This window comes from Ruditapes philippinarum, unplaced genomic scaffold (assembly GCF_026571515.1).
Source record: "Ruditapes philippinarum isolate M1 unplaced genomic scaffold, ASM2657151v2 ctg6247_1_1_1_1, whole genome shotgun sequence".
Taxonomy (NCBI): domain Eukaryota; kingdom Metazoa; phylum Mollusca; class Bivalvia; order Venerida; family Veneridae; genus Ruditapes; species Ruditapes philippinarum.
The window spans coordinates 60,516-85,904 of record NW_026858760.1 but is presented as its reverse complement, the minus strand read 5'-3'; the positions used below and the strand labels follow the sequence as shown (position 1 = coordinate 85,904).

The window sequence follows — 25,389 nt, the reverse complement described above, 5'->3', positions numbered from 1 at the left end:
GCAATAGAGTCTTCATGCATCGGCAATTAACATTCTCTGTTGAATTCGGCAGCGTTTAATGGTCGGGTTAATTAATTGTTACGGCCCTAACAATTATCGTTAATCCCGATAATCATTAATTTTTAGATCAATCGCTAACTTGCCGAAAGTCTAATTATTACAAACAATGTAAATATATCTATCAATAAAAAAATCAAAGGTGTCAAATAAATCACCTTGCTGTGTTTGTTTTTTATGAACTGGAAGAATTGCATTACGTGACATGTAGTAATTATCATGACTTTAAGATATAACGGGTGAACAACATGGCTGCGCCCATTCACCGGGTTTATAACTTACAACTTACTTGCTTTTGGGAATAATCAATTAAAAAAGAAATACTTTTAAAATGATAAATATGTCGACCTAAAAGACAACTTATAAAACTAGTAAGTTAACTGTTTATCATTAAAATTCAGGAGAAAGTCGTCCTAATTTAATAACGTTATACGATTGACACCCCCCCCCCCTTTTCCACAACTGCCTACACATCCATTATTGCCGCGATGAAAAGTGTCCCGGAAAGCTGTCCAAAAATTATGGCATGTATGTATATATATATATATAACTTAGTTTATATGTTGCATAGTTTGTTTCCATTTATATATAATTTGTGAAATATTGATTACCTAGTGTTTTTGAAAAAACCTACCTTCTCAATCTGTAAAATTTATTTTTGTGTTATTTATTATGTAAAAAATCAGTAAATGAAAATTTAATAAATGAAATATTGTTTAAAGTAAATAAAGAACATGTGACAAAGATACATGTTTTTATTTGAAATATTTATGGAAGAAATATCACTTAACTTTCACATAAATAATAATTCGTAACCTGGTTCATTGTATTCCAATTAATAATATGCTTATATGTAATTCTAAAAGGTTTTACTCATAGCTTTTGTTTTGAAGGTGAAATTAATCATTTTGAATCTGTTATCATTTTTAGCTCAACTATCCCAAGAATAGGAGAGAGCTATTGTACTCACCCAATGTTTAAGCTCATTTTTTTGTAAATTGAATAGGTTTTGTTTTTTACAAGCCTGTTATAATAAAATGGTTTGTATAATGGGATGGTTGCTGGTGGGCAGGTGTCAACCAGGTAGCTTTCGGCATATCTTCATGCATGGAGGGATTTAAGGATAACTTGACACAAATGATCTGAAGGATGAGACCGTTTGTGCACAGATGAATCCGGCCTGTAGGTCAAAGGTCAAACTTAGAAATCAGAAGAGCATATATGCTTATGCTAAGAAAAACCTGTACATGCATCACAAAAATTAATATGACAGATGTTCACCATTGTAAGGTTGTGTGTTGAGCGCAAAATTCTTGTCCATGCAGCCAAGGTCAAGGTTATACTGAGAGGTGAAAGGTCAAATTGAAATAAGATGTGTGTTTGAAGGATTATATTAATTAAGGTTCACAATCATGAGACTGAGCCTTGGACGCATAATATAGGGTTATTTTAATGTAAGTTCAAGGTTACCAGAGATGATGAAATGTTCAGTTCTGTTCGCAGGGAAAATTCAGTTTCATGAGTTCAAGGTCACTTGAGAGGTCAAAGATTAGAAAACAATATGGACAATTGGGTAGTTTGACTTGTGGAAGTGTATCAGAAATGTTCACACTCCTGAAACTGGGGGTTACCAGTATAATCTAGGTCAGGTCAATATATGCAAATGTCAAGGTCGTCATGATTTGTGGGGTTTTAAATGTAAATGTTCACTTTTATGAGATTGAGCATTTGAGACGGGCGTATATATGTGACAGATTGACAATCTTGTTAATATAACTTGAACAAAAGTGTTATAAATACGATTGCTATATCCTTTTTCAACTTTATGTAACAATGTCATTTTCTGTATATAACATATATAAATAGTAACTATGTTAACAGTATTTGCCCTCGTTTGTTTGATAGTAAAATAAATGGGGGATTATGTCTCTCACGATATTGCCACTTGGTGCATGCAACAAGTTTAAGTCTTAAAAGTTCTACAAAATGTAGAAAATTGGTTGTTATTTGTTGAAGTCGTTTGTTTTTCTGACTTAAAATCCATATTTTTATGCATTGAAGGTGCTGCAAATAAATGAAACTAAACAGATAGTATGACTTTTGTTTTTACACAACATATAACCATACCCTTGGGCCTTGGTTCTTTTTCAACTTGTATGTGAGTATATTACAAGTAGGCAACGTATAACAACTGTTGCACTACGTTTCAAGTATGTGCATGTACACATAATTACATTTATAAAAATGGTTTTATATGACACAAAGAGTAAAAGTGGCCCTGTCTAGCTTGTCCGATTTTGGAAAGTGATTTTGAACAGAGGCCCTTTCGAAGGTCCCATTTTGAAAAATGGCCCGGCGTAGGTTCCATTTTGGTACATAGATTTAAATCTTTCAAGATTTTTTTCTGAAAATGGAAGATCTAGCCCTTTGTGGTGTCAAACATTTTTTTTGTGTCCTTTCAAAATATATGTACATGACATCGTCTTGTAGTCAAACATGGTCCTGTACTTGGGGTTACTCTCTTTGTATATTCTTGCATAGGCACACAACTGTGTACATGTATTTTTTTTAAAGCGAAAGCTGAAATTTCTGTTTTGAAACACTGATTAGCAGACCGCTATATACAAATGGTCATGGGTAAAATATACCATGCATTTTGAAACGTTTACCTACATTTATTTACTCAAGAGAGCGATATAGGCCTACCCGAATCTCTTGTCATTTTGTCTTATCAACGCTTGCATTCCTTCAGTTTTTAATTTGATAAAATAATGTCTAAAAACAAAAATCGAGTTAACAAGTCATCACTTGTAAAGGTTTATTGGCTGTAAAAGCTATTTTAGTCTGCTTGCCAACATTTACCTGTAAGTCAGAAATTCTCCTACCGCCTGGAAAATGATGAAAGGAACACCTGTTAAGAAAGTTTATAAAAACAGTCTGTTGAAATTTATACAAATTATGATAAATTGGAAATTTTCAAACAACAATGGTATAGTAAGAAGTTTAACAGTAATATCACGTCGTGTTATAACTCTTCTATCAAAATGATAAAAAGGTTTTGTCGGAAGTTGGCAGAGGTGATACCAGCGTGGTAATGATTACTGCAGACTGTACGAAATCTATAAGAGATTTTTCTTGCTGGTATTGAAGAGATGTATTCTGTTGTTTTCTTCCGGTGGAAAAGCTTTATATATTTATTTTTTAAAATTAAAATGAGTTAAAGGGACTCCACTGATAATTTTTGACATGACCGGACTGGAAATATATTTTTTGAGATTAATGTTTCATATGATGTTAATGGTTCATTTGATGTAGATCTATATCTATCACATGTGTGCAGTACAAAATTTCAGATCATTTGCTCACTCTGTTTTTCCACAATAATTGTTCAGATTGTGAAAAATGATCCAAAATTGAAAAGCGTTGCCACGCTTCACTCGAATCAGATCAAGAATACGATTTTCAATTTATTTCTGATTTTATTCTTAATTATCCTTTGCACATTTGTCTGTTCTAGTGCCACAGTTGATTTAGGTAAGAAATTCAACTTTTATCTATTTTGGCGTTTGGCCTTTAGTGGAGTTCCCTTAATATTGACAAGATAACTTTTTGCAAATACATGTAATACATGTATTACATACTGAAATAGTATATGAATGGGAACAAAGGATTGCAATGTAAATTTCGTTGTTTTTTCTTTTCTTCTTCGTTAAATTTGTGTTGACAGCAACACAATTTATATTGTGTAGATCACAAAAACAAAAAGCACCCAACTTTTAAAAATACAACTAACATTGAAAAAAAATCATTCTTAGATTTGTTCCATCTGTTTTCAATTATCGCTGAAAATCAAGTTTGTGTTTACCCATCAACACATCTAAAAGGTTTACGAATGCAAGAACTATTTTAGCCTGTCTGGTGCCAATGTTTACCTGTTATTCTAACATTATATGTACCTGGAAAAATAAAGGAGAGCTAGCGCATCTGTTAAATGTTGACAGTTTATTTGAACATTGTGTTGAAGTAGATATAAATTACGGCAAATTAGAACTGTTCAAACAAGACTGGTTTTATCATACATTTTAACGTTATATGAGCCGCGTCAAGACAAAACCAACATAGTGGGTTTGCGACCAGCATGGATCCAGACCAGCCTGCGCATCCGCGCAGTCTGATCAGGATCCATGCTGTTCGCTGTCAGTTTCTCCCCTTGTAATAGAGTTGATAAGCGAACAGCATGGATCCTGATCAGACTGCGCGGATGCGCAGGCTGGTCTGGATCCATGCTGGTCGCAAACCCATTATGTTGGTTTTGTCATGACGCGGCTCATATGTATATTTATTACCCTGTCTGTTGGCTAAATATAAGATAATGGTTGCGGGGGCAGAAAAACTTGATTTATAAATAGCTAAAATTCTGTTTACTTGCCAAGAAATATCGAAATCTTATGGTAATTCGAAAATAGATTTTGAACTGATTTGGAATTTGAATACATGTACATATATTTTTCAGTTTATTTAATCTCTTAAATAAAATTTTCTTTTGCACATTACCTCATACTTTTCATCAAACTCAGTTCAATTTAACAACACGAAAATTGTAATAGTCTTATTTATAATAGCACTTTAAAAAATCTTCTGTGCAGCATTTTAGACACGATTAATTACCGAGTGGAAACGACTGGTGTTGAAAACAACACTTAGCAAGTTAAGTGAAAAAATATCACTGTTTAGCCTGTTAGGTAATGGGTTCCAGACTTCACAAAACGCGTCTCAATTCTACAAAGGTGCACAAAAACCCCGTAATTTCCGACATCTCACATTAAAAAAACTTATTAATTTCTTTCTTTCAATTAAAAAAATCGATCATGCGTTAAGATTTGCAGAGCACAGTTCATCTTTTGAATCATAGACATGTAAACAAATGGTAAATATTTTACCAGCTAAAATATACTGTATTTCGTTTCTTGAATATTGGGAAAAATCATAATGAAATATTCTGGTAGAACTCTGTTCACTGAGTCGATTCGGATATTACTTGAACTGCCAAAATTTCGTACTGCTAGTGACTGTTAGTTGCCGAGATTATGGAGAAAACGTTCAGTGGTTGAACCATGGATTTCCTTGATTCGTATATTCGCATTTTGTTATTATTTATATATTTTGTTTTAATAAAAGGACAGGATAATAAAGGGAGGTATGTATATTATATTTGTTTTGTTTGAATCAGTTATAAAATAGGAAAGTGATTAATTGATTTTGTTTTGTTTTGTTTCATAGCTAATCGTATCAAAAGTGACAAAGTGATAAGAATATGAATTTCTTCGTTTAAAAAATTTTGTTTGTCGGTATTTTTTTTTTCATTTTTGGTCAGTTCAACTTTAACTATTATTAAAAAGCTATAAATTCAAAATAGATTGTATACGCGTGAAGAGTTTAAAGAAAAAGAAAGAAAAGAGGCCAACGTTTTTAAACATCAATTTAAAATCATTACGACAATTCAAATATTTTTGGTAAATTATATAAAACATTATACATGTATATTTTACATGCATATTTCTATTTACTACAAACTTGTAATATAGTTCATTTTTAAGAGGAAAAATATTTACATCTGAGGTGCGAATGATTCCTTTATTTATTTTGATATTTAAAGGTATTTTTCTTTTGATAAGATATACATGAAAAATGGTACATGTACTTCACAACGTTAAAACCTGGAGTTTTGTCATTTTCTTAAAAAAAATGCTTGATGTAGTATTTATTTACATATTTGTTTGTCTTAATTCACGTCATATCGTAAATGTAACATATAATTTTCCAAAATTACAAATAACTAACTCCCTCAGAATTGTCCAGTAATGTTATTAATTAGCATTTTATCTATTTCAATGTTTTTTTTTTTCATGAGCCTCAAGCCAACTTGGACCTGAAGTGATTAGCCTTTGCCACCAATACAGAGCCAGGCTCGGTCAGCCAAGCTTGCACATCCAAACAGTCTGGTTGGGTTCAAACCCGTTGGCAGCTCAATTTTTGTATTTTGAAATCCCTTAAACTTTGCTAATACATGTATCCATTTCACAAATTCTGCAGATTAAGTGACACATTGTATATGCAAATTATATCAGATTAGATTACCCCTTTACGTGCTGAATTTCGTAAATGGATTTGTACAGCTTCCATGTTTTGTGCTGCTCCAGTGCCACAACGGGTCAGATAACCAGACCCATTTACAATGGCAAATATACTTATTTTTTCCCGATCTTTAAAAAAAATCCCAATCGAACTGAAATTCTCGATATCAAAACCTGAAAAATTTGCTGAAGTTCATTCCAGTATAGTATCCAGATATTTCATTGTCAATTTTTAATGTATTTTTTAAACTTTGAATCATAATGATAATGATATTTCAGCGGTTGTAATAAACAATTTTGCACAATTCAAAATACTATGCCAAAAGTGCATGAAGAAGCTTTCAAGAGTAACCAAATATTTTTCCGAATTTAGCAATGTTATGACGCAAAATATCCCATACTGGGCAAGGTATACTTTTTCCCCAAAATTGCTAGGAAAAGGCACGTGTCCATTATCAATGTTCGGGATGTCAAATTAGAAAATAAAGTCAGCCTACCAACATTATAGAAACTGCTCAGACTCCATGGATTTCCAGGCTGGCCTGGCTCTATACTAGTGGCAAAGGCTAACCACATTCTGTACCAGCATGTTAAGGTTAATTATAAGACTTAAGGTTAGCTATTGAATTTAGAGGCGAGCCTAGTGAAATTTTCTTACATATCTCATTTTCTGACAGTTCAGACAGCAGTTCAGAAATTTTTTCTTAAAAAAAAAAAAGACTGAGTGAAAAATGTTATACTGAAACTAAATTTATACAAATCTAGCATATAGAGTTACATGTACTTGAAAAATGGCTTTACAAATTGTATGTGTTTGTACATGCGCAAATTTCCGATTTGAATTTTGTAAAGCCCGCTGCTATTTTAATAAGTATTAAAGGCATTATGTGCCTCAGAAACAAATTAATTTTTACTTCTTTAGAAAGGACAAACATAAATTGTAGATAATGTTAGATACTTATTTCTCGATGAAAGTTGTGCTAATTATGAAAGTATTTATTATGAAAATAGCAAAAGGTAAACAAAGTAGTATTTTGACTTCCATACAAATTACTAAATCACTATAACTGTACTTATTGCCAAAGAACAGAAGAAAGGAATTGTTCAGGCAATTGGCCAATGAATAACTTGTTGGAAGCTATTTAACGATACCAAAAATAAAACGCTTTTTTTTTGTTTTTCGTTTTTTTTATAAATATATTAAACCTAAAATATTAAATTTGGCCTTTTAAAATTGAGAAATTATTAGAATATTTCATGGAGATGTATTTTACTCTGGGGCTGGCAACTGGTGGAACAGACTTGTCAACGTCACAGCTAGCAATCAAAAGTATAAACAGATAGTGTTTTGTTTTAATTCAGGTCCTTATATGTTTATTTCTTTTTCTTTTCATTTCAGAGCAGAGATATTAAACTTATTGCAAGCTGTAAAGATATCTCGAACGCCGCCAAATTATGACTCCCGTAAGTATAATTATTTCTTTATAAGAATGAGAATGATTTCGGAATGCCGTTAGGGCCATCGCCTATGAATGTGTTGCTCTGAAACGCGATAGTCGATAGTACGATGGTGAAAACGCGAAATCACGAAATTACGATGGTGAAAACGCGGCAGTACGATGATGAAAACGCGAAAGTACGATGATGAAAACGCGATAGTACGATGATGAAAATGCGATAGTACGTTGATGAAAACACGACAGTACAATGGTGAAAACACGATAGTACGATGATGAAAACGCGATAGTACGATGATGAAAACGCGATAGTACGATGATGAAAACACGACAGTACGATGGTGAAAACGCGATAGTGCGATGATGAAAACACGACAGTACGATGATGAAAACGCGATAGAACGATGGTAAAAACGCGATAGTACGATGATGAAAACACGACAGTACGATGATGAAAACGCGAAATCACGATATTACGATTGTGAAAACGCGAAAGTACGATGATGAAAACACGATAGTTGATCGTAATATCATCATCGTACTGTCGTATTATCGCGTTTTCGCTATCGTACTGTCGTGTTTTCATCATCGTACTGTCGCGTTTTCACCATCGTAGTTTCGTGATTTCGCGTTTTCATCATCTTACTGTCGAGTATCGCGTTTTAGATCAAACCATTCATAGGCGATGGTCCTAACGGCATTCCGTAAGAATATGCACAAGTACTATTATGACTGTGCGAAAGATAAGCTTGAGGATTCACGGGCCATAATGTTTTAGTGGCGCCAAAACATAGCAAATCAAAAGTTACATTACCCAGTTATATAAATTGTTCTTTTTTTTTTACCTCGGACTATCTTGCTAGTTTGATTTACATCCTATAAACAATGAAAAATCAGAGATCAAGGCTCGTTTAATGCGATAAATATTTCCTATTACGGAAGCAAATCTGTTTGAAAAAGTACACCCTTGTTCACTGTATAAGATCAATTCTGTGATATGACTGTACTCGTCTTCCATTGTGTTCCGATGAACAAGATTTCTCCCCACAAATTTGGCAGATATTACCAAAACATGGTAAACAGATAGAATTGATTATCTGTCACTGTGAAGAAATGACGGGATAACTTTTTTTACATTCATCATATTATTTGGTTCCAACTTGCCGCCGCTTTTTCTTCCATTTATCGTCTGCTATGGGGATTTATATTTTGTAAAATCAAAGACATATAGATATATGGAACATACAGACTCTGGTATAACCAATAATTTTTCCACATACACACAAAATAAATAGATTATCAATGTCTCTTTCATTTTTTCCGCTTTTTGTGTTTTAACATAGTTAAAACCATTTTTGCTGACTGTTACTTGGTTGAATTCAAAAAATAAGTAGCTCATTTAAAACTTGATATTTAAAAAATTCATTTATAGAAACTACATGTATAGTATTAGTATGCCACGCACGTACATCGAAACTTCCCGAAATTGAATTCCAACTTCATGAAAAAAATGACAATATTTGTGTTAGTCTACATCGGCTCTCTGGGCTCTTCATTATTCGTACAAGTATGCCTGCTTAGAGTTTGTCATTAGTTTTCTTTATCTTAAGAAAACCCTTAAGGAACGAAGCCCGACAAAACCTCTCACTTCTCAAAATTTATATAGAGAGGATATTCAAGTTTTTTTCTATAAATAAAGGATTTATTTTCATCTTGTGGTATGAAAATAAATATTGCATGAGTTGTGGTAGCCACAAGAGAAATCAAATAATTTTCATACCACAAGCTGTAAATAAATCCTGTATTTATAAAAAATCCTTGAATTTTCTTTTTATTATATACATTTTTATCTATTACAATTTGAAGGACTTACCCTCGTATTTTGTGTACAGTAATCCGACAAGACACCAGTCAAAATACGAAAAATATGTTTCACTGCAGTGAAAAATAAATTTGTCACAGTGAAAATACTAAAAAATGAAAATACGCATTTTATTTCATCACTATTTTTCAAAACTTCATTTTTAAGTATATACAAGTAATAGATATTTTTTTCACACATGAGTGTCATAGTATAGTCATTCATTTTACAAATGAATACAAGTAAAATGTGTCGTAAAACTAGTGTAAGAAGTACATATGTAGGTCACTGTGTATACTAAGTACTAAAGAAGATGTAAAGAAATGATTGAATTAAGAATAATTATCCATATAATTTTAAGGACAAAAGAATTGTTTTATATAACATATATGTTTTTTTTTTAAAAATACATGCTTCATTGTATAAGATATTACACCAATATTATAAAGATGCAATAGTGGTTTTATTCTGCAATCTGTTTGCAAGGTCTGCCTTTAGTTTAGTGTATTATCATCTGCCTTTAGTTTAGTGTATTATCAAGAGTTTAGCGAGGTCTGCCTTTAGTTTAGTATATTATCAAGAGTTTTGCAAGGTCTGCCTTTAGTTTAGTGTACTATCATCTGCCTTTAGTTAAGTATATTATCAAGAGTTTAGCGAGGTTTGACTTTAGTTCATTATATATCAAGAGTTTTGCAAGGTCTGCCTTTGGTTTAGTGTATTATCATCTGCCTTTAGTTAAGTATATTATCAAGAGTTTAGCGAGGTTTGAAATTTAGTTCATTATATATTAAGAGTTTTGCAAGGTCTGCCTTTAGTTTAGTGTATTATCATCTGCCTTTAGTTAAGTATATTATCAAGAGTTTAGCGAGGTTTGACTTTAGTTCATTATATATCAAGAGTTTTGCAAGGTCTGCCTTTAGTTTAGTGTATTATCATCTGCCTTTAGTTAAGTATATTATCAAGAGTTTAGCGAGGTTTGACTTTAGTTTAGTGTATTATCATCTGCCTTTAGTTTAGTATATTATCAAGATTTTGGCGAGGTTTGATTTTAGTTTAGTATATTATCAAAAGTTTAGCGAGGTTTGATTTTAGTTTAGTATATTATCAAGAGTTTAGCGAGATTTGATTTTAGTTTGATATATTATCAAAAGTTTAGCGAGGTTTGATTTTAGTTTAGTATATTATCAAGAGTTTAGCGAGATTTGATTTTAGTTTAGTAAATTAGTAAAAGTTAAGCAAGGTCTGCCTTTAGTTAAGTATATTATCAAGAGTTTAGCGAGGTTTGACTTTAGTTTAGTGTATTATCATCTGCCTTTAGTTAAGTATATTATCAAGAGTTTAGCGAGGTTTGACTTTAGTTCATTATATATCAAGAGTTTTGCAAGGTCTGCCTTTAGTTTAGTGTATTATCATCTGCCTTTAGTTAAGTATATTATCAAGAGTTTAGCGAGGTTTGACTTTAGTTTAGTATATTATCAAGAGTTTTGCAAGGTCTGCCTTTAGTTTAGTGTATTATCATCTGCCTTTAGTTAAGTATATTATCAAGAGTTTAGCGAGGTTTGACTTTAGTTCATTATATATTAAGACTTTGCAAGGTCTGCCTTTAGTTTAGTGTATTATCATCTGCCTTTAGTTAAGTATATTATCAAGAGTTTAGCGAGGTTTGACTTTAGTTTAGTGTATTATCATCTGCCTTTAGTTAAGTATATTATCAAGAGTTTAGCGAGGTTTGACTTTAGTTCATTATATATCAAGAGTTTTGCAAAGGTCTGCTTTTGTTTAGTGTATTATCATCTGCCTTTAGTTAAGTATATTATCAAGAGTTTAGCGAGGTTTGACTTTAGTTCATTATATATCAAGAGTTTTGCAAGGTCTGCCTTTAGTTTAGTGTATTATCATCTGCCTTTAGTTAAGTATATTATCAAGAGTTTAGCGAGGTTTGACTTTAGTTTAGTGTATTATCATCTGCCTTTAGTTAAGTATATTATCAAGAGTTTAGCGAGGTTTGACTTTAGTTCATTATATATCAAGAGTTTAGCGAGGTTTGACTTTAGTTCATTATATATCAAGAGTTTTGCAAGGTCTGCCTTTAGTTTAGTGTATTATCATCTGCCTTTAGTTAAGTATATTATCAAGAGTTTAGCGAGGTTTGACTTTAGTTTAGTGTATTATCATCTGCCTTTAGTTAAGTATATTATCAAGAGTTTAGCGAGGTTTGACTTTAGTTCATTATATATCAAGAATTTAGCGAGGTTTGACTTTAGTTCATTATATATCAAGAGTTTAGCGAGGTTTGACTTTAGTTCATTATATATCAAGAGTTTAACGAGGTTTGACTGTATTTTATACCAGAGTATGAAGATCTTCTGTATACATTAATGATTTAACATCTGCCTATCTTTATCTTCCGAATCATAGAGCGAATCTTTTCGCTGTTAACAAAACGTAATCAAAGCAATGTTCTTAAAAAATAAAATGCTGCAAGCGCTGTCTGTTATTTTCATGAATGTATTTTATCTAGTCAATTATCGTATAAATATCTTATTTAGTTATTGTTGCTGTTTGATGCTGATTTTATGGAAATGGTATATATTATGCATTCAATTTTAGGTCTTGATTATATGTATGACTATTTCAATATTGTTCTGGATAATTATTTTATAATATACCTAGCTATACAGCGACTTACAGATTGTTTTTACAATGCTGGATCAAACATGACCACTAGAAATAATGGTGTCAATCATCTTTATACAAATCAGAAATGTCAAAAATGGTTTAGTTTTACATGTTAACGACTTCGTACCAATTTTCAGTCGGAGATTAGGAGAATTTCGTATAGATGAAGCACCTATGACGCTCTAAACGACTACAAATAAGCCAAAAACGAATATCTCGAAACATGTCGTAACTTTAAAGCTAAGATTTGAAGCTAATGAAAGATCAACCAAGACTTGTCGCTGCTGCCAATTGTACTAATTCGATATATTTTTGGAATTATTTAAAGACAAGCTATCTCTACTGTTTAAATATTTTGTACTAAAATATACAAATATACAAACTATATATTGGCGCATATGGTTCAGAAAGTTGGTTTTCTTAAAGCTTAAAGATATTGACATAGAACATAACAAGTTCTGTAAATATGTATTGAACTGAAACTGGTTAACTCCTAATAAGTATGTCTACCGAGAGTCGGTCGTTTTCGTTTTTTCACTTTATTACAATGGCGAGAGTCTCTTAATTCATCTAGCAAACAACTGTTTTAATAAAAGTATTAAAATTGGTTTTATAAGAGAATCATACCTAGATCTAATTTAAAATTCATATTTTCCGTCAGCCATTGTCAAATTGAGAGTTAGGTCTTCGATCAATAATACACCAAATGATAAAAGGATATGTCCTTATTGTTTTACTGATTTAGATGATGAATATCACATTCTATTGATTTGTAATCACTTTAGTACTTTACGTGAAATGAAAACATTCTACCAGATGATTTGGTGAATAACCCTTCACTTGAAAAAATGTACATGTATATCAGTTCTAAGAAACGCATATGCAGCATTGTATAACAATATAGTACGCTTTCTTCACCATGCACTTAAATATAGACGCCAATACATTCATAAATAAATAAAATATTGTACCTAATGATCTACGAAATTCTGTTAATATCTTTTAACTGACTGCTAATGCTTATATTACAATAATTCCATGCATATTTATGATCACCTCATTGTATTTTCATTGCAATTTCATGTTTGTTGCATTATGTTGTATTTTGGGCTGGAGGCATATGTTGCAGGAATAAACATGATCTAATTAAGTTCTATAAATAGTAGCACTTCTATTCAATAATAATTATATAAAGTTGGATGTTAAGAATAAATTATAATCAACCAACGTGTTATTTGCAGTCGAGGCAGCGGTGGTTAAATGTTATTTGGATGTCAATCAAGTTGACAGTATCAGAGAAGCCCACATGGTAGGTGAACACAGTTTCTAACAGGAGTCAAATGTATAGCTAATAGACCGTGCTGACATGGTTGTATAATCGAAGTAATATAAGACCAATAACTATTGTATCAAAATCCTCCTTAATTTTAATATATCCCAAGGCGGGATTAGAACCAACAACGACTGAGGTCAAGTGAGTCATGCTCTGATACAACTCTAACAATTCTCTCATAAATGCCCATTGTCTGGTATGAGATGTACATAATTTGTTATATACGACCAATAACTATTGTATTCATCTATTTTATGATGAAGTAAAATGCAATTTCCCAAGAAGGATATTTAATTATCCCATATATCACTTGTTTAAAAAACGGTTGCCACACCAACATCAAATTTCAACATTTTTATTATTTTGAAGGACTTCACAGCGGACATTGGTCTACATTTAACATGGAAAGATACTAAACTAATGGAGAATATACGACAATATAAATACACTTTCGATTATTTGGATTTTGATGCTCTAAACATGGAGAAGGTCTGGGTGCCAGATATATATTTCCCTAACGAAAAGAAAGCCGCGGTACACAACATAATGATGGCCAATAAAATGCTGAGACTTTACAAGAATAGTACGGTCAGCTATAAGATAAGGTATACTTTACTTACTACATTGTAATTCTATTACTTAACATGTTGTTGGTTTTTGCTTTTCTTTTAATGTTGTTCCAATGCTGTTGTAGGTTAAATTCAACGTTTTCTGATTTTTTTTCTGTGATTGACGTTTGAGATTTTAGTCTCCGTCACAGTGTTGTTGTACTCAGTGACTTTTCAGCATAAGTAATGGATAACTTAAAAGGACTTTCTGTACGTTATGATTATTGCGGTCACAGGAGGTAGCTGTGCATGTATAAAGCCGTCTGCAAAATATATTGATAGCTTATTCGCATGAAGTAATTGGACTCCCAAGGCGGGATTTGAACCAACAACGACTGAGGTCAAGTGAGTCACATTGTGCGACAATAGGCTCCCCTTGCCTAGTAAAAGCTGTCTATAATATGTCATTTATATAAAAGCAAACAGTACCGAGGGTTGGTTGTGACCCGCGTGCTTTAATAAATAAATAAATAAATAATAAAAGTAATTTTGCACTTAGATGTCTGATGCTAATTTACATATAATATGGTTGAGTAGATTTGTAACAGATTCACGTTCGTCGTTCATGTATTAAAATACTCTTTAAAGTTCGTCAGTCATAGAACAAAAATGTACATGTATCTCTCAAATACGAAACATGAAATACATCTTAACATTTCTTACTCAACTGTCAATAATTTCTAAGACCATGAAGAGGTCGTAACTAAATGGATGTTACTCCTTCATTTGGATTACCATAATATTAGTTGCAAATGCTCTTGATACAAGGCAAGGTCAAACTATGTTATGCCTCCCGTACAAAACAACAAATAAGCAAAAACAAAAAACCGGCGGGTCTCGGGGTGGAAAGTTCTGTATCGGTGTCTCCATGTATAGCTATTGTTCTTTAAAAGGAGACAAAATACGTAATATTCTGTCCTCTTTGGCATATTCTAATCTTGCTGATCCATTACAAACTTCAAGATAAATATTACTAAAGATTCATTTTACAGCTTGTTATAATGTCTCTAACTTTATATGTTTTACAGAGTCTCAGTGACGCTGAGCTGTCAAATGGACCTACGAAAATATCCGTTCGATAAACAAGTCTGCTCTATCCTCATGGAAAGTTGTAAGAACACTCATTTTATTAATTGAAATAATACATCAATACTTATGCTATATCATTATGATATTATAACGATTATGTGAAGTAGTAATTGCCTTATTTATTGATATATACTAAATCATAATATATTAATATGTTACATATTGATTGATTGGTTTATACAAATTTATTTTATTGATTGTGTTGGAACTATAAGCTATATTAAACACTCTCAGAATCATAGTTCTCTGGAACAACAGTAACTATGAGCAATGAATGTTAATGATATTTTTCGGCTTGCCCTGAAGTTTGTGAACAAGCGGTTCAGCATCTTAGATATCATAGTCCGACGCGATTATAACTCACTCGGCAAATAATTGAATTGATTAATGATTGTATTGATAATAATTAATAAATTTGTTATTGACATTACATTAATTAATTAATTAATTAATTAGCAGGTACGGTCAAGACGTATAATTTAAGTTCTTAAAATAATGTAAAGCGCATCGTATTGTTCGCAAGACTTTATTTATAGTGTTATTATTTCGGACTATAAGTATTTTATTTGTTAAGACTTGAAATCAATGGTCCCTGACTGGAATCTAGAATTATAACTCACATTGAAATAAATGTAGCAATCGCTCTGCATCGCTTGTCTGATTTGATCAAATGAAATTAATACGGAACATTGCTGTTCGTCTAGACTTTAGAAACGAGGTGTACATAGGAATAATGATATTGGAAAATGGTTACAATTGAAAATAATACAAATACGACCGAAATATGTTCCACTTTTTCGTCTGGTTGAAATGTTTGTTTTCAGTTTCCAATTATTAGGCTTTTATTTATAAATGGGATCTGACATCGACATAACTGGCCAAGAATTTTAACTTGACAACAATATTGTCAAAGAGTTTTAATGATTGTTGAGTTCTTTAACCATAAATAGACATCTCAAGCTCAGTATGAAGAAAATAGCGCCATGTTACATCATTATTGTTTTGCAATATTACGACAACTTCATTTTCATATTTGACTTAAACAAGAGATGGATTCCATTCACATTATAAGAAAATGTAACGGATACGTGCCCCCCTACCCCCCTCCCCTCAAACATTACTTTATTGCGATCCAATACGGTTATCCAACGTATTTCAAGTAGAAATAAATACGTTTTCAGTTATACTTGGTAAATGATCCTTAGTATGATGTCGGCCTGGCGACAAGTGCATGCGAAGATCCACTGTTAGGTGCATGTATTCAGTCAGTATTTATATTACAATGATGAATGGTTTTGTCTGAAAGATGGGCATTTAGGGGAGGGGGGAGGGGGGAGGATTATTCACAGTACAATATAATGCGGGTTTTTTGGTAGGAAAATGATACTTGATTCTTTTATTTTCATCAGTTAGTTTCACATCAGATCAGCTTATCTTACTGTGGGACGAATCTGAGCCAAGTCCACTGTTTACAGCCAATATAAAAGAGTTACGTCAGTTTAGAATGATCGGCACAGATTATAAACACTTTAACCGTTCCCATGGTATCACAGGTACGTTCATCTTTATTATATAATTAAATCCTACCACATATAGAATGCGAACGACCATACTATTCATCTATCGATGTTAATACAATTTTACAGTTACATTTTACTGTTTGTTTTAATATATATCAATGGTTTAAACATATTTGTCTAAGCTCGATTGCGAAAAAAGTTCTTGCAACTTATATAAACCACTTTCGAGTCCGCTTCCTGGAGCCAACCAGTACCGGTGTCATATGAAGAAGAAACATGGTTGTGAACCGATTAGAGCTCGAACCCATGATCACTTGGTTGAGAGCACTATGCCACCGTTCCTCTTTCATAATATTATTATTGCGTTCTTCGATTTCCAGGTAATCATAGTTGTCTACAAGCGGACTTCCATCTTGTACGTAACATCGGATATTACGTCATACAAATGTATGTTCCAAGTCTACTTATAGTGATGCTATCCTGGCTGTCGTTCTGGTTAAACGTCAATTCTATTCCGGGGCGCGTCACGCTCGGCGTCCTATCTGTACTCACAATATCCACACAGAGTACAAGCGTCAATGCGTCTCTACCACGTGTCAGCTACACAAAAGCTATTGGTAAGGAAGTTTTGAACTATGTAGTAAATTTGTTAATTCGTCCTAAAAATCACGCCATAGAAAGGATGTTGTTTTCCTTTAATGCTGGCAATTACCGTAAAACGTCGGCTCTTCCAGAATACTTCGGATGAGTCCATTGCGAGGCATAATAGCCGAAGAGATCAGATTGAAATCGTGAAAGAAAACTCAAGGCAATGTGCAAATTGATTGCACATAATAATTCCAGTGCTGCCTTTGATTTTTTATTCCTACACTAAGCAACATACATGTATATTTTGAGAGAAATCAAATGTCACATTTTGTCAGTCACATGAAACTATATGTTTACATTGGTTTACACAGTGCATGTGGTTTTCAGAGTTTGGAATATACATAAAAAAGTTTGTTTTGTTAGTTTTAAATCACATTGACACTGTAAAGATCATATGGCGACTTTCCAGCTTTAACTCGGGGAAGAAGACCTCAGGTGCCATTCCGTGTACCGGTATTATTTGTAGCACAATCAGGCATCTGAGTAGAACCAACGACCGAACCGTAGCTTTCTCACATGAAAATTTTGCAAAGTCTTTGACGAAATTAGAGCCGACAGCGGTGAGGGTCGAGGGGCAAGGGATTTTAAGTCAGACGCCTTAACCACTCGGCGATAGAGGTCCCAAAATCATAGTATGAAAATATTTCATACATTATTTTTTGTTACCAGATGTTTGGATGGCTACTTGTCTAGTTTTTGTATTCGCCGCGCTCATTGAGTTTGCGGTAGTGAATGTGTTGAGTCAGAAGGTACCTGGTCGCCGGTTCTCTCTCGCCACTTTGTTCCTCATACAGGGAGAGAAAGAAGAAAAAGAAGTAAGATTAAGTTAATATGGTGATATAATCGATTTATAATTATCAAGTGTATATTTAAAATATTTCACCATTTGGTAAAACAGTATAATCTCTGCAGAGAAATACCCTTTAAGTAGCAAATAGTTTGGTTGTTGTTGAAGAGGTGTCGCTCTGGAGAAGTTAATCATATTGTGAAGTCGATTTGGGGAAGCAGTTTTTTAACATTATACTCATTTTAGTGATTATTAATTGATGCTATGTATATACTGTATTTTATTGCTGCCGAAGAAGGCCGCAAGGCCGAAAGCTACGGCAAATTTGAATTAGCGTTTTTGATTATATATGTATCTTTAGAAATTGAGAATTCGTGTAAACATTTGCTGTACTTTAGACATATGGTCTCATTTAACAGTTTATCAAAGTTGTTACATGTGTATTTTTCTTTCAAATTCAAATGTAACTATCAATCTTCATACAGCAGACGACAGTGGACCAAGATGGACGTGTATCACTAGAAAGACAGCCGAGGAGCAACGTAGTGCTGTGTTCCGCATACCTCGATATTGCGTCGAGGGTCATGTTTCCAGCCGCGTTTGGGATCTTCAACATGATCTACTGGATTTACTATCTAAATGTAACAGAGTACTAAACCAACTCGAGTCGACATCTCTGCTTAAATGGCCCTATAATTTCTAAAAGAAGATAGTAGTAAAGTCAATTAAGAGTGGGATTGGTGTTGACAAATACAGTGGTTTTTATATTTGGCCGAAATTTGGACAGACATAAAAGAGCGATAGAACGTTTAGTTATTTTATAATGCATCTGTTAATAAATCGATGGTGTCAACTAGCTTTAGATTGAACTAGCTTTAGATTGCCTAAATGTCATCATATCAGTCAATGTCTATAAATGTCGCTTTAGCTGGTTTGAGCTCTACATCTACTATCATAAACAAAGAGAAATGTATGTTTGGTCTGTTGTAGAAACATGTAGAAATTATCAGTGCAAATGAAGAAAGCTCCCATTTAAAGACAGAGTTCACACTAACATTAACAGTTGCATTGCCTGTTTGTGCGTTTTCTAAGTCACCCAACCCAAACAGAAATTAATCTTATAAAAATATTAACGGCACCTGTTCTGCTTCAACCAAGAAAAACATGGCTCCATATAGTAAAAAAAAGTTACATATTAAAGCTTGGACATAAATTGTTAACGTACGTCCCAGGTTAAAGGTCACCACATCTGCACACTCTAAACAAAACTATGCATTGTGTTTGTACTAACAAACTTATACAACATTCCTAAGTTTCCGACCGTCTCAGTCGTTAATTATGCATATGGTAATGTAACGATGCATATGTCAGTAGTTTATAAATTTTTGGAGTATGTACATTTTTGTAGTATGTACATTTTTTGTAGTATGTACACTTTTGTAATATGTACATTTTTGTAGTAATGTATATTTTGAATATTGCAGTTAATTTTTCGTAAAAATGGCATTTTAAGTAAAGAAATCTTCATTGTGTTCCTATAGTGTTGATGTTTTTTCTCTTTAAACAGTCAACGCCGTACCTTTTTCTTTAAAGAAGGACGTCGTTGAACAAAAATGAATATTGGGAGATCGCCATTTATAAACAAAAAATCATCAACGAAAACGATACAATCTGGCCAGATTAGACTGTTCAACTGTTTAGTTTTATCATTTTGGAACCACCTTACCTCACGAAAGAAACACAGTTAGCCTATTGTAGGGGTTATGACCAAATAATGAGTCAATGACGACATTCATGCGACTAGTAAAAAGTTATCTGGTGCAAAATGGTAAGTTTTATTGGAGTGTAAATGACGTCAGGATTCAAACAAACAAACAAATGTCACAGGACTCTTTTTAAGTTTTGCATTTTAAAGAGACGCTAGATGACCCCTTGTCACATTTGTTGAGTAGAACCATCAACACTCTGCAAGATACTTGGATTGTTTCCTCGCATAATACAATCAAGAATCACTTGATGGAGTGGGAACATATATGTTTATAATATACATCCCTGGTAGACTCAAACTATTACCCGTTGCAATGAGAGGCAATCATTTCAATTTCAACTGCTGTACCACCACAGTTTAGACTGAGGTCAAGACTTTGGAATAACAACTACACTGTATTGGCAAAATTAAAAGAGAAAAAAGAAGAAAGCTATTAAAGGTCAATATTTTTTTTAAATCTTAAGCTTATAAGTATTCTTCATTTTATATAATTTATTATTCTGATGATTTTTCATATATAACATATAATGACAATGTTTTTGAAGTCTTAAAGTTTACTTAGAATAATATTTTTGGAATTATAACAAAGAATCTGTATTGTCCCTACCCAACAACCCTATCCTTCCTAATCTAAGCATACAACATTAAGAAATTCTGTATTTATAATTACTACCATTGAATTTGATAACATCTTTACCAATAAAAAATTCCCTGGTCATTTTAACTGTTTAAATAACATAAACAATAAACAAACCTTAGTTACACGATTTTTACTATAATCAAAACGTTGACCTATAAATCTTCAATCATACTGATTTTATTAAACTAAATAAAGCTATATATTTGCTTCAAAAAATGATTGTTGAAATTTTTGAAAGATACAAATTAGTATACTGTCATAAAGTGCATTGCCTATGCACAAAATCATTGCTAAATGGTTAAAACCTTACTTAAAATAGCAACATAGTATTTTGTTCCTAAACATTTTATTTTGTTTTTGTACAATATTGTGTTATATATGTGTTAAATAACAGAGATACAACTCTTTTGAAATATCATTTTACTGTTAATAAACTTTATAAAAATATTTCATTAGATATACAATGTACCTTCATTTTCCTTTAAATTACGTAATCTATGGTAACAAACAGTCAAAATAGCATCAATCTGATTCAGGACATGACTTTAACATAAATCAAAGGAAAGAGATATAATCAACAGGTATTTCATAAATCAATACTATAGTCTGTTTTTTTTTGTGACATGACATCAGTTGTCTCCCCTGCTATTTTAACTTAACTTTTGCAAGCTATGATAATGACTCATCTATTTAATTATGCCACTAGGCCACCATGAACATTTTGCAGTCTGACTAGACTCTGAGAGGTTATTTTTGTTCCAGCCAGGCTTAATCATGTTGCCTGCACAATTTTATTGCTCTAATTTTGAAAAACATCAAAATCATGATGAACACTTCTAAATTTAAAGCAAACCATGTCTGGACTACAAACTCAGCAGGGCGCAGGTCAAGTATATCACCCTGTGCCAGCTCTTCCATTCAGGTTCACATTTCACTTAACACAATATGTTTTTCTTCAAATACTATCTTAAGTTAGCTCTCATATTAAATTCTAGACTTGTGAATTTTGGACATTTTTGCACAGGTGCTCTTATCTTGATTCTCCGTACATGAGTGTCTCTACCATTCTGATGGTTTGATAAGATGGCAATTTGTATCATAAAAGTTCGGATAGATTTTCCATTGATATCTTTCAGTGGTACAGATATCCAGCCTATAGGTTCACTTAACTCTATCTGCTCCACCTCGACAAGATCGTTAAAATGTGTCCCCGCTCTTATAGATACCCTGTAAATATAGGATTTGTTATATTATAGTTTCCATTAACAGTTTGCACAGTTGAAATGGTTTATCTGTGAAAACATATAACATAATGCTGGCTTTGCAATTATCTGACATAGCTTTGACTAAAATTTATTTGATGTCCCATGACACAGGATTCACTTCTGACTTTGCTTGACGGTAAGAAAAGGTGAATAACTCTGTAAAAAGGTAATTCAGAGTTACAGAACCTTTGCAACTGCAGCTTGTCATGATGGTTTCTTATTGTTAAAGCATTTAAATAATTCAGACAATGCAGCAATCATGCTTTGAAATAGACAAACTAAGTATGAATTAGTAGGGATATAACATGACTGGCCTGTAGCAGTTTAAACAAAATTCAAACAATCAGTCTAACTTATTCTGGCCAGAGATATATTGTTCTTTTTATCTATCCTCTGTGGTTTAAAGTTGAGTATGACACAAGGGCAAAACATTCCATCTATAAGAATTTCTTTAGTATAGTAGTATACAATCAGCTAATAAAGCAATTGCAACAAATACATTGTACATAACAGGATGGTTAAACAAACCTATTTGGTGTGTAACTCTCATCTGCCTTATAATCAGTGTATATACAAACATCATGAATGGTGGTCTTGCGTCGGAACTGTATGTTTACAAGGTGAGGCTGTGGACCATCAGATTGCCAGTAAGAATCGTATGAGTCATCTCTTAATTGTTCAACTCCAAACCCTGGTAAATATATAAACAGTGGAAGACAAGTAATAAGTTATATTCATCCTTGGTAGAAAACTAAGAAGGATGAAATTAAAATATAAAGAAAGAATAAATGGAAAAACAAACATCATTAAATGAATATGATCATAAGTAATTTTACAATGGTTGAGAACAGTTCATTTTATTGTCATAATATTTATTTCAAATCTGACTTTTTCAATATGAACAGAACTGCCTCCATGGTCGAGGGTTTAGAGTCGATGACTTCTAGTCCAGTTACTTCTCTGGTGTGGGTTCGATCCCCGGGAGATGCTTTAGTAGTTTAGCACGGAGGAAGGTAGTCTAGTACTGGTGTAACTCTGCAGGAACGATGATTAGGACACTACCCTCCTATATGACTGAAATACTGTTGGGAAAAGACATAAAATGAAACAAACAATATGAATGGTATACAGGCAGTGATCATGTTAAAATCTTATCCTAAAGAGGAGTTTGTACTTCTTGAGTCATTATGTCACAAACATGTTTTCTTATAAATAAGACGTCAATACTGGTTAGTACACAAAATGGACAAAGTTGCAAAACAAAACTTTTGTGTAAAATTCTGATTGTGTGTTAGTTTGTTTGAATATCTTTGACAATTGTTTTCATTAATTTGCTCTTGTTCAAGTGGCTGTTATACCTACGTAATACAGACTAGCAAAGTGGCGCATCACTGAAATTGCATGATGACTTAAGTCGTACACCAACACAGTATAGGTCATATGGTGACTTTCCAGCTTGACTGGTAGAGGAAGACCTCAGGTGCCCCTTGGTGCATTATTTGAGGCACAAATGGGCACCTGACAAGAAATATTGACGTTCCATAAGCTAGCTCGATAGCTTTTTTCCAAAAAAAGAATCCTGAGACACTGGTGTGGCTCGAACCTCTACCTACAGCGGTGAGAGTACATATAGTATTAACATTCACTTTGAAAGGATAGTATTACCTGCTTTACAAGAGGATAGAGACCAGACTGCTTGGTTACCCACTTCTCTATAAACTCCATCCTTCTCATCCTTGAATACATCCAAGTCTTGACTTGCTACTACTTTAGTTGCCATGGAATATTTTATCTGAATAAAAAATATATATACAGTATAATACTAGAATGTTTAAAGACAATGTGGAATAAAATTGGAAAGGGTTTATATGATACATAATATATGTTGTACAGATGAAATTAAGAAAATTAACCATAATCAAATAAAGTATACAGTAGCACTGAGGTCAAATGTATTTGGTAATATTTATGGTAATCACTTGCTACATGTTTTCACTAACACTAGTAAAAGAAATACTCATACTAATAGACCTACCGCAAGAATTTGACACAGAATTCAGTGTTTTTTCTTTGTATAACTACTACCCTAAGATGGTACTGTTCCCAATTGAAAATAGACATTGAAATTCCCAATTTCCAATGTTTAAATTCCCAAAATGGCTGTTCAAAATTTCTACAAGGCCAAGTGATTTCTCTGAAATCATTTAAATCAAACATATTCATATAAATCATCACTCAATAATTCTACCTGGACAGTGGAAGCTGTTAGCTATCTTTATTCGTGATGACTAATCTTATTTGTACCTGAAAAAATGTATTAAAAAAATTCCCAATTTAAGTCAAAATAAGCTACATGTTTTTACTAACACTAGTAAAAGTAATACTCATACTAATAGTAAATAGACCTACCACAAGAATTTGACACAGAATTACCAATGCCCTCTGCCTATGGTAAGTTTAAAAAGTAAGTTCATAATACTTTGTATGTATTTGTGACTCTCCGAAAGGAGGTAAAAAAGCTAAAAAATCAAGCTTTGACAGTTGGCGCCAATATTAGGCCAAGTTGACAACTGACAAAAATGCTGCACATGATCCCCCCCCCCTTATATTTTACAACCGAATAGAGGCAGTTATCCCTAGACCAAAATAGGTATACTTTCCTGTGAAATGCCCTGTCTTTATTAGAACCATAATTCAACAGCAGCTGACTTATTTAAGCTACTGAGCTAGCTGATATATCTAATTAATGAAATACAGAAAACTGCCCCTTTAGACATCTCCTGTTATGCATTGAATTGAAATTATTTTTTTTCTATTTAAATGTGTGATTTATTTCCAGTCTCTGCCTTTTCTGATTTATTGTGCTATATTTTCGCTGGGACAATAGATAACACTTAACATTTTAAGTCCCAGATTTTCCCCTTCAGCTCTCCAGAAACTTGAGAAAGCACAGGTTGTTTTGAAAATTGAAAAAAAAATCACTGATAGAAATTTCATTTTAATATCCTATATCCAATGAAACACATAATAAAGAGATGAATTTAAACAATGATTTAATATATAGTTACAAAACATAGAAATCAATTATTTGCATATCTTACATACCTTCCAATGTTTACCACTACCGCTTTTTCTTTCTTGCAAATGGGGGAACGTAGATAAAGGGAGACAACCTGTACGTTACAATTGATAATGCCGTAACGTTCCGGATTTATTTTCAGAATAATTAACTTTTTAAGGCGCCTTTCATTTTGAAATTAAGAATTTAAAAGCAGGAGAAATGACCACACTTATGAAAAATGAATTATAAATATAAATTACTGATATTGTCATGGAGATATCGAAAACATTTTTTGAAGCACAATGTCTGTGTTGCCATGTAGCAAAACATTTAATCTTGATTTTTATTAAAATCAATATCGAATTATTAAATTGGTCATATTATGCAAAACTTAAATGGCACTAAACAAAATGTAAAAAGATATCCTAATATGCACAAAAGCAGCCATATTTTGGGATCAAATGCACAAAAAAAAACAATAC

The 25,389-nt window shown here is 32.6% G+C and overlaps 2 protein-coding genes across 3 annotated transcripts; one reads left to right on the top strand and one right to left on the bottom strand.

Annotated features, from left to right (window-relative positions):
* The first annotated feature begins 4,964 nt into the window (after positions 1–4,964).
* LOC132754151 (glycine receptor subunit alpha-2-like) lies at positions 4,965–19,707 on the top strand. 2 transcript variants are annotated; one of them, XM_060744745.1, is made up of 9 exons: positions 4,965–5,254; positions 7,591–7,655; positions 13,430–13,497; positions 13,891–14,126; positions 15,158–15,240; positions 16,628–16,771; positions 17,119–17,355; positions 18,056–18,201; positions 18,662–19,707. In XM_060744745.1, the coding sequence occupies exons 1-9, from the start codon at positions 5,172–5,174 to the stop codon at positions 18,827–18,829; spliced, it is 1,230 nt and encodes a 409-aa protein (XP_060600728.1). In that variant the 5' UTR covers positions 4,965–5,171; the 3' UTR covers positions 18,830–19,707. The 2 variants fall into 2 exon arrangements, with proteins under 2 accessions (XP_060600728.1, XP_060600727.1); XM_060744744.1 differs by having other exon boundaries at positions 4,969–5,254; positions 18,659–19,707.
* Positions 19,708–20,413: 706 nt separating this feature from the next.
* On the bottom strand, positions 20,414–25,048 carry LOC132754152 (anaphase-promoting complex subunit 10-like). Its single transcript, XM_060744746.1, has 4 exons — positions 24,952–25,048; positions 23,512–23,638; positions 22,375–22,537; positions 20,414–21,808 (listed from the first exon to the last, which is right to left on the bottom strand). Exons 2-4 carry the CDS (start codon positions 23,624–23,626, stop codon positions 21,544–21,546), a joined length of 543 nt encoding a protein of 180 aa, XP_060600729.1. The 5' UTR covers positions 23,627–23,638; positions 24,952–25,048; the 3' UTR covers positions 20,414–21,543.
* Positions 25,049–25,389: the final 341 nt, after the last annotated feature.

What these genes read in the sequence shown, in the direction of transcription:
- LOC132754151 (XM_060744744.1), top strand. Translation starts at nt 5,172, where the DNA reads ATGGATTTCCTTGATTCGTATATTCGCATTTTGTTATTATTTATATAT. An exon ending in CCGTTCCCATGGTATCACAG is followed by an intron (nt 16,772 to 17,118) that starts GTACGTTCATCT and finishes TTCGATTTCCAG; the next exon opens with GTAATCATAGTTGTCTACAA. An exon ending in CAGCTACACAAAAGCTATTG is followed by an intron (nt 17,356 to 18,055) that starts GTAAGGAAGTTT and finishes TTTTGTTACCAG; the next exon opens with ATGTTTGGATGGCTACTTGT.
- LOC132754152 (XM_060744746.1), bottom strand. Translation starts at nt 23,626, where the DNA reads ATGGCAACTAAAGTAGTAGCAAGTCAAGACTTGGATGTATTCAAGGAT. An exon ending in TCTATCCTCTTGTAAAGCAG is followed by an intron (nt 22,538 to 23,511) that starts GTAATACTATCC and finishes TATATTTACCAG; the next exon opens with GGTTTGGAGTTGAACAATTA. An exon ending in GAGAGTTACACACCAAATAG is followed by an intron (nt 21,809 to 22,374) that starts GTTTGTTTAACC and finishes CTATATTTACAG; the next exon opens with GGTATCTATAAGAGCGGGGA.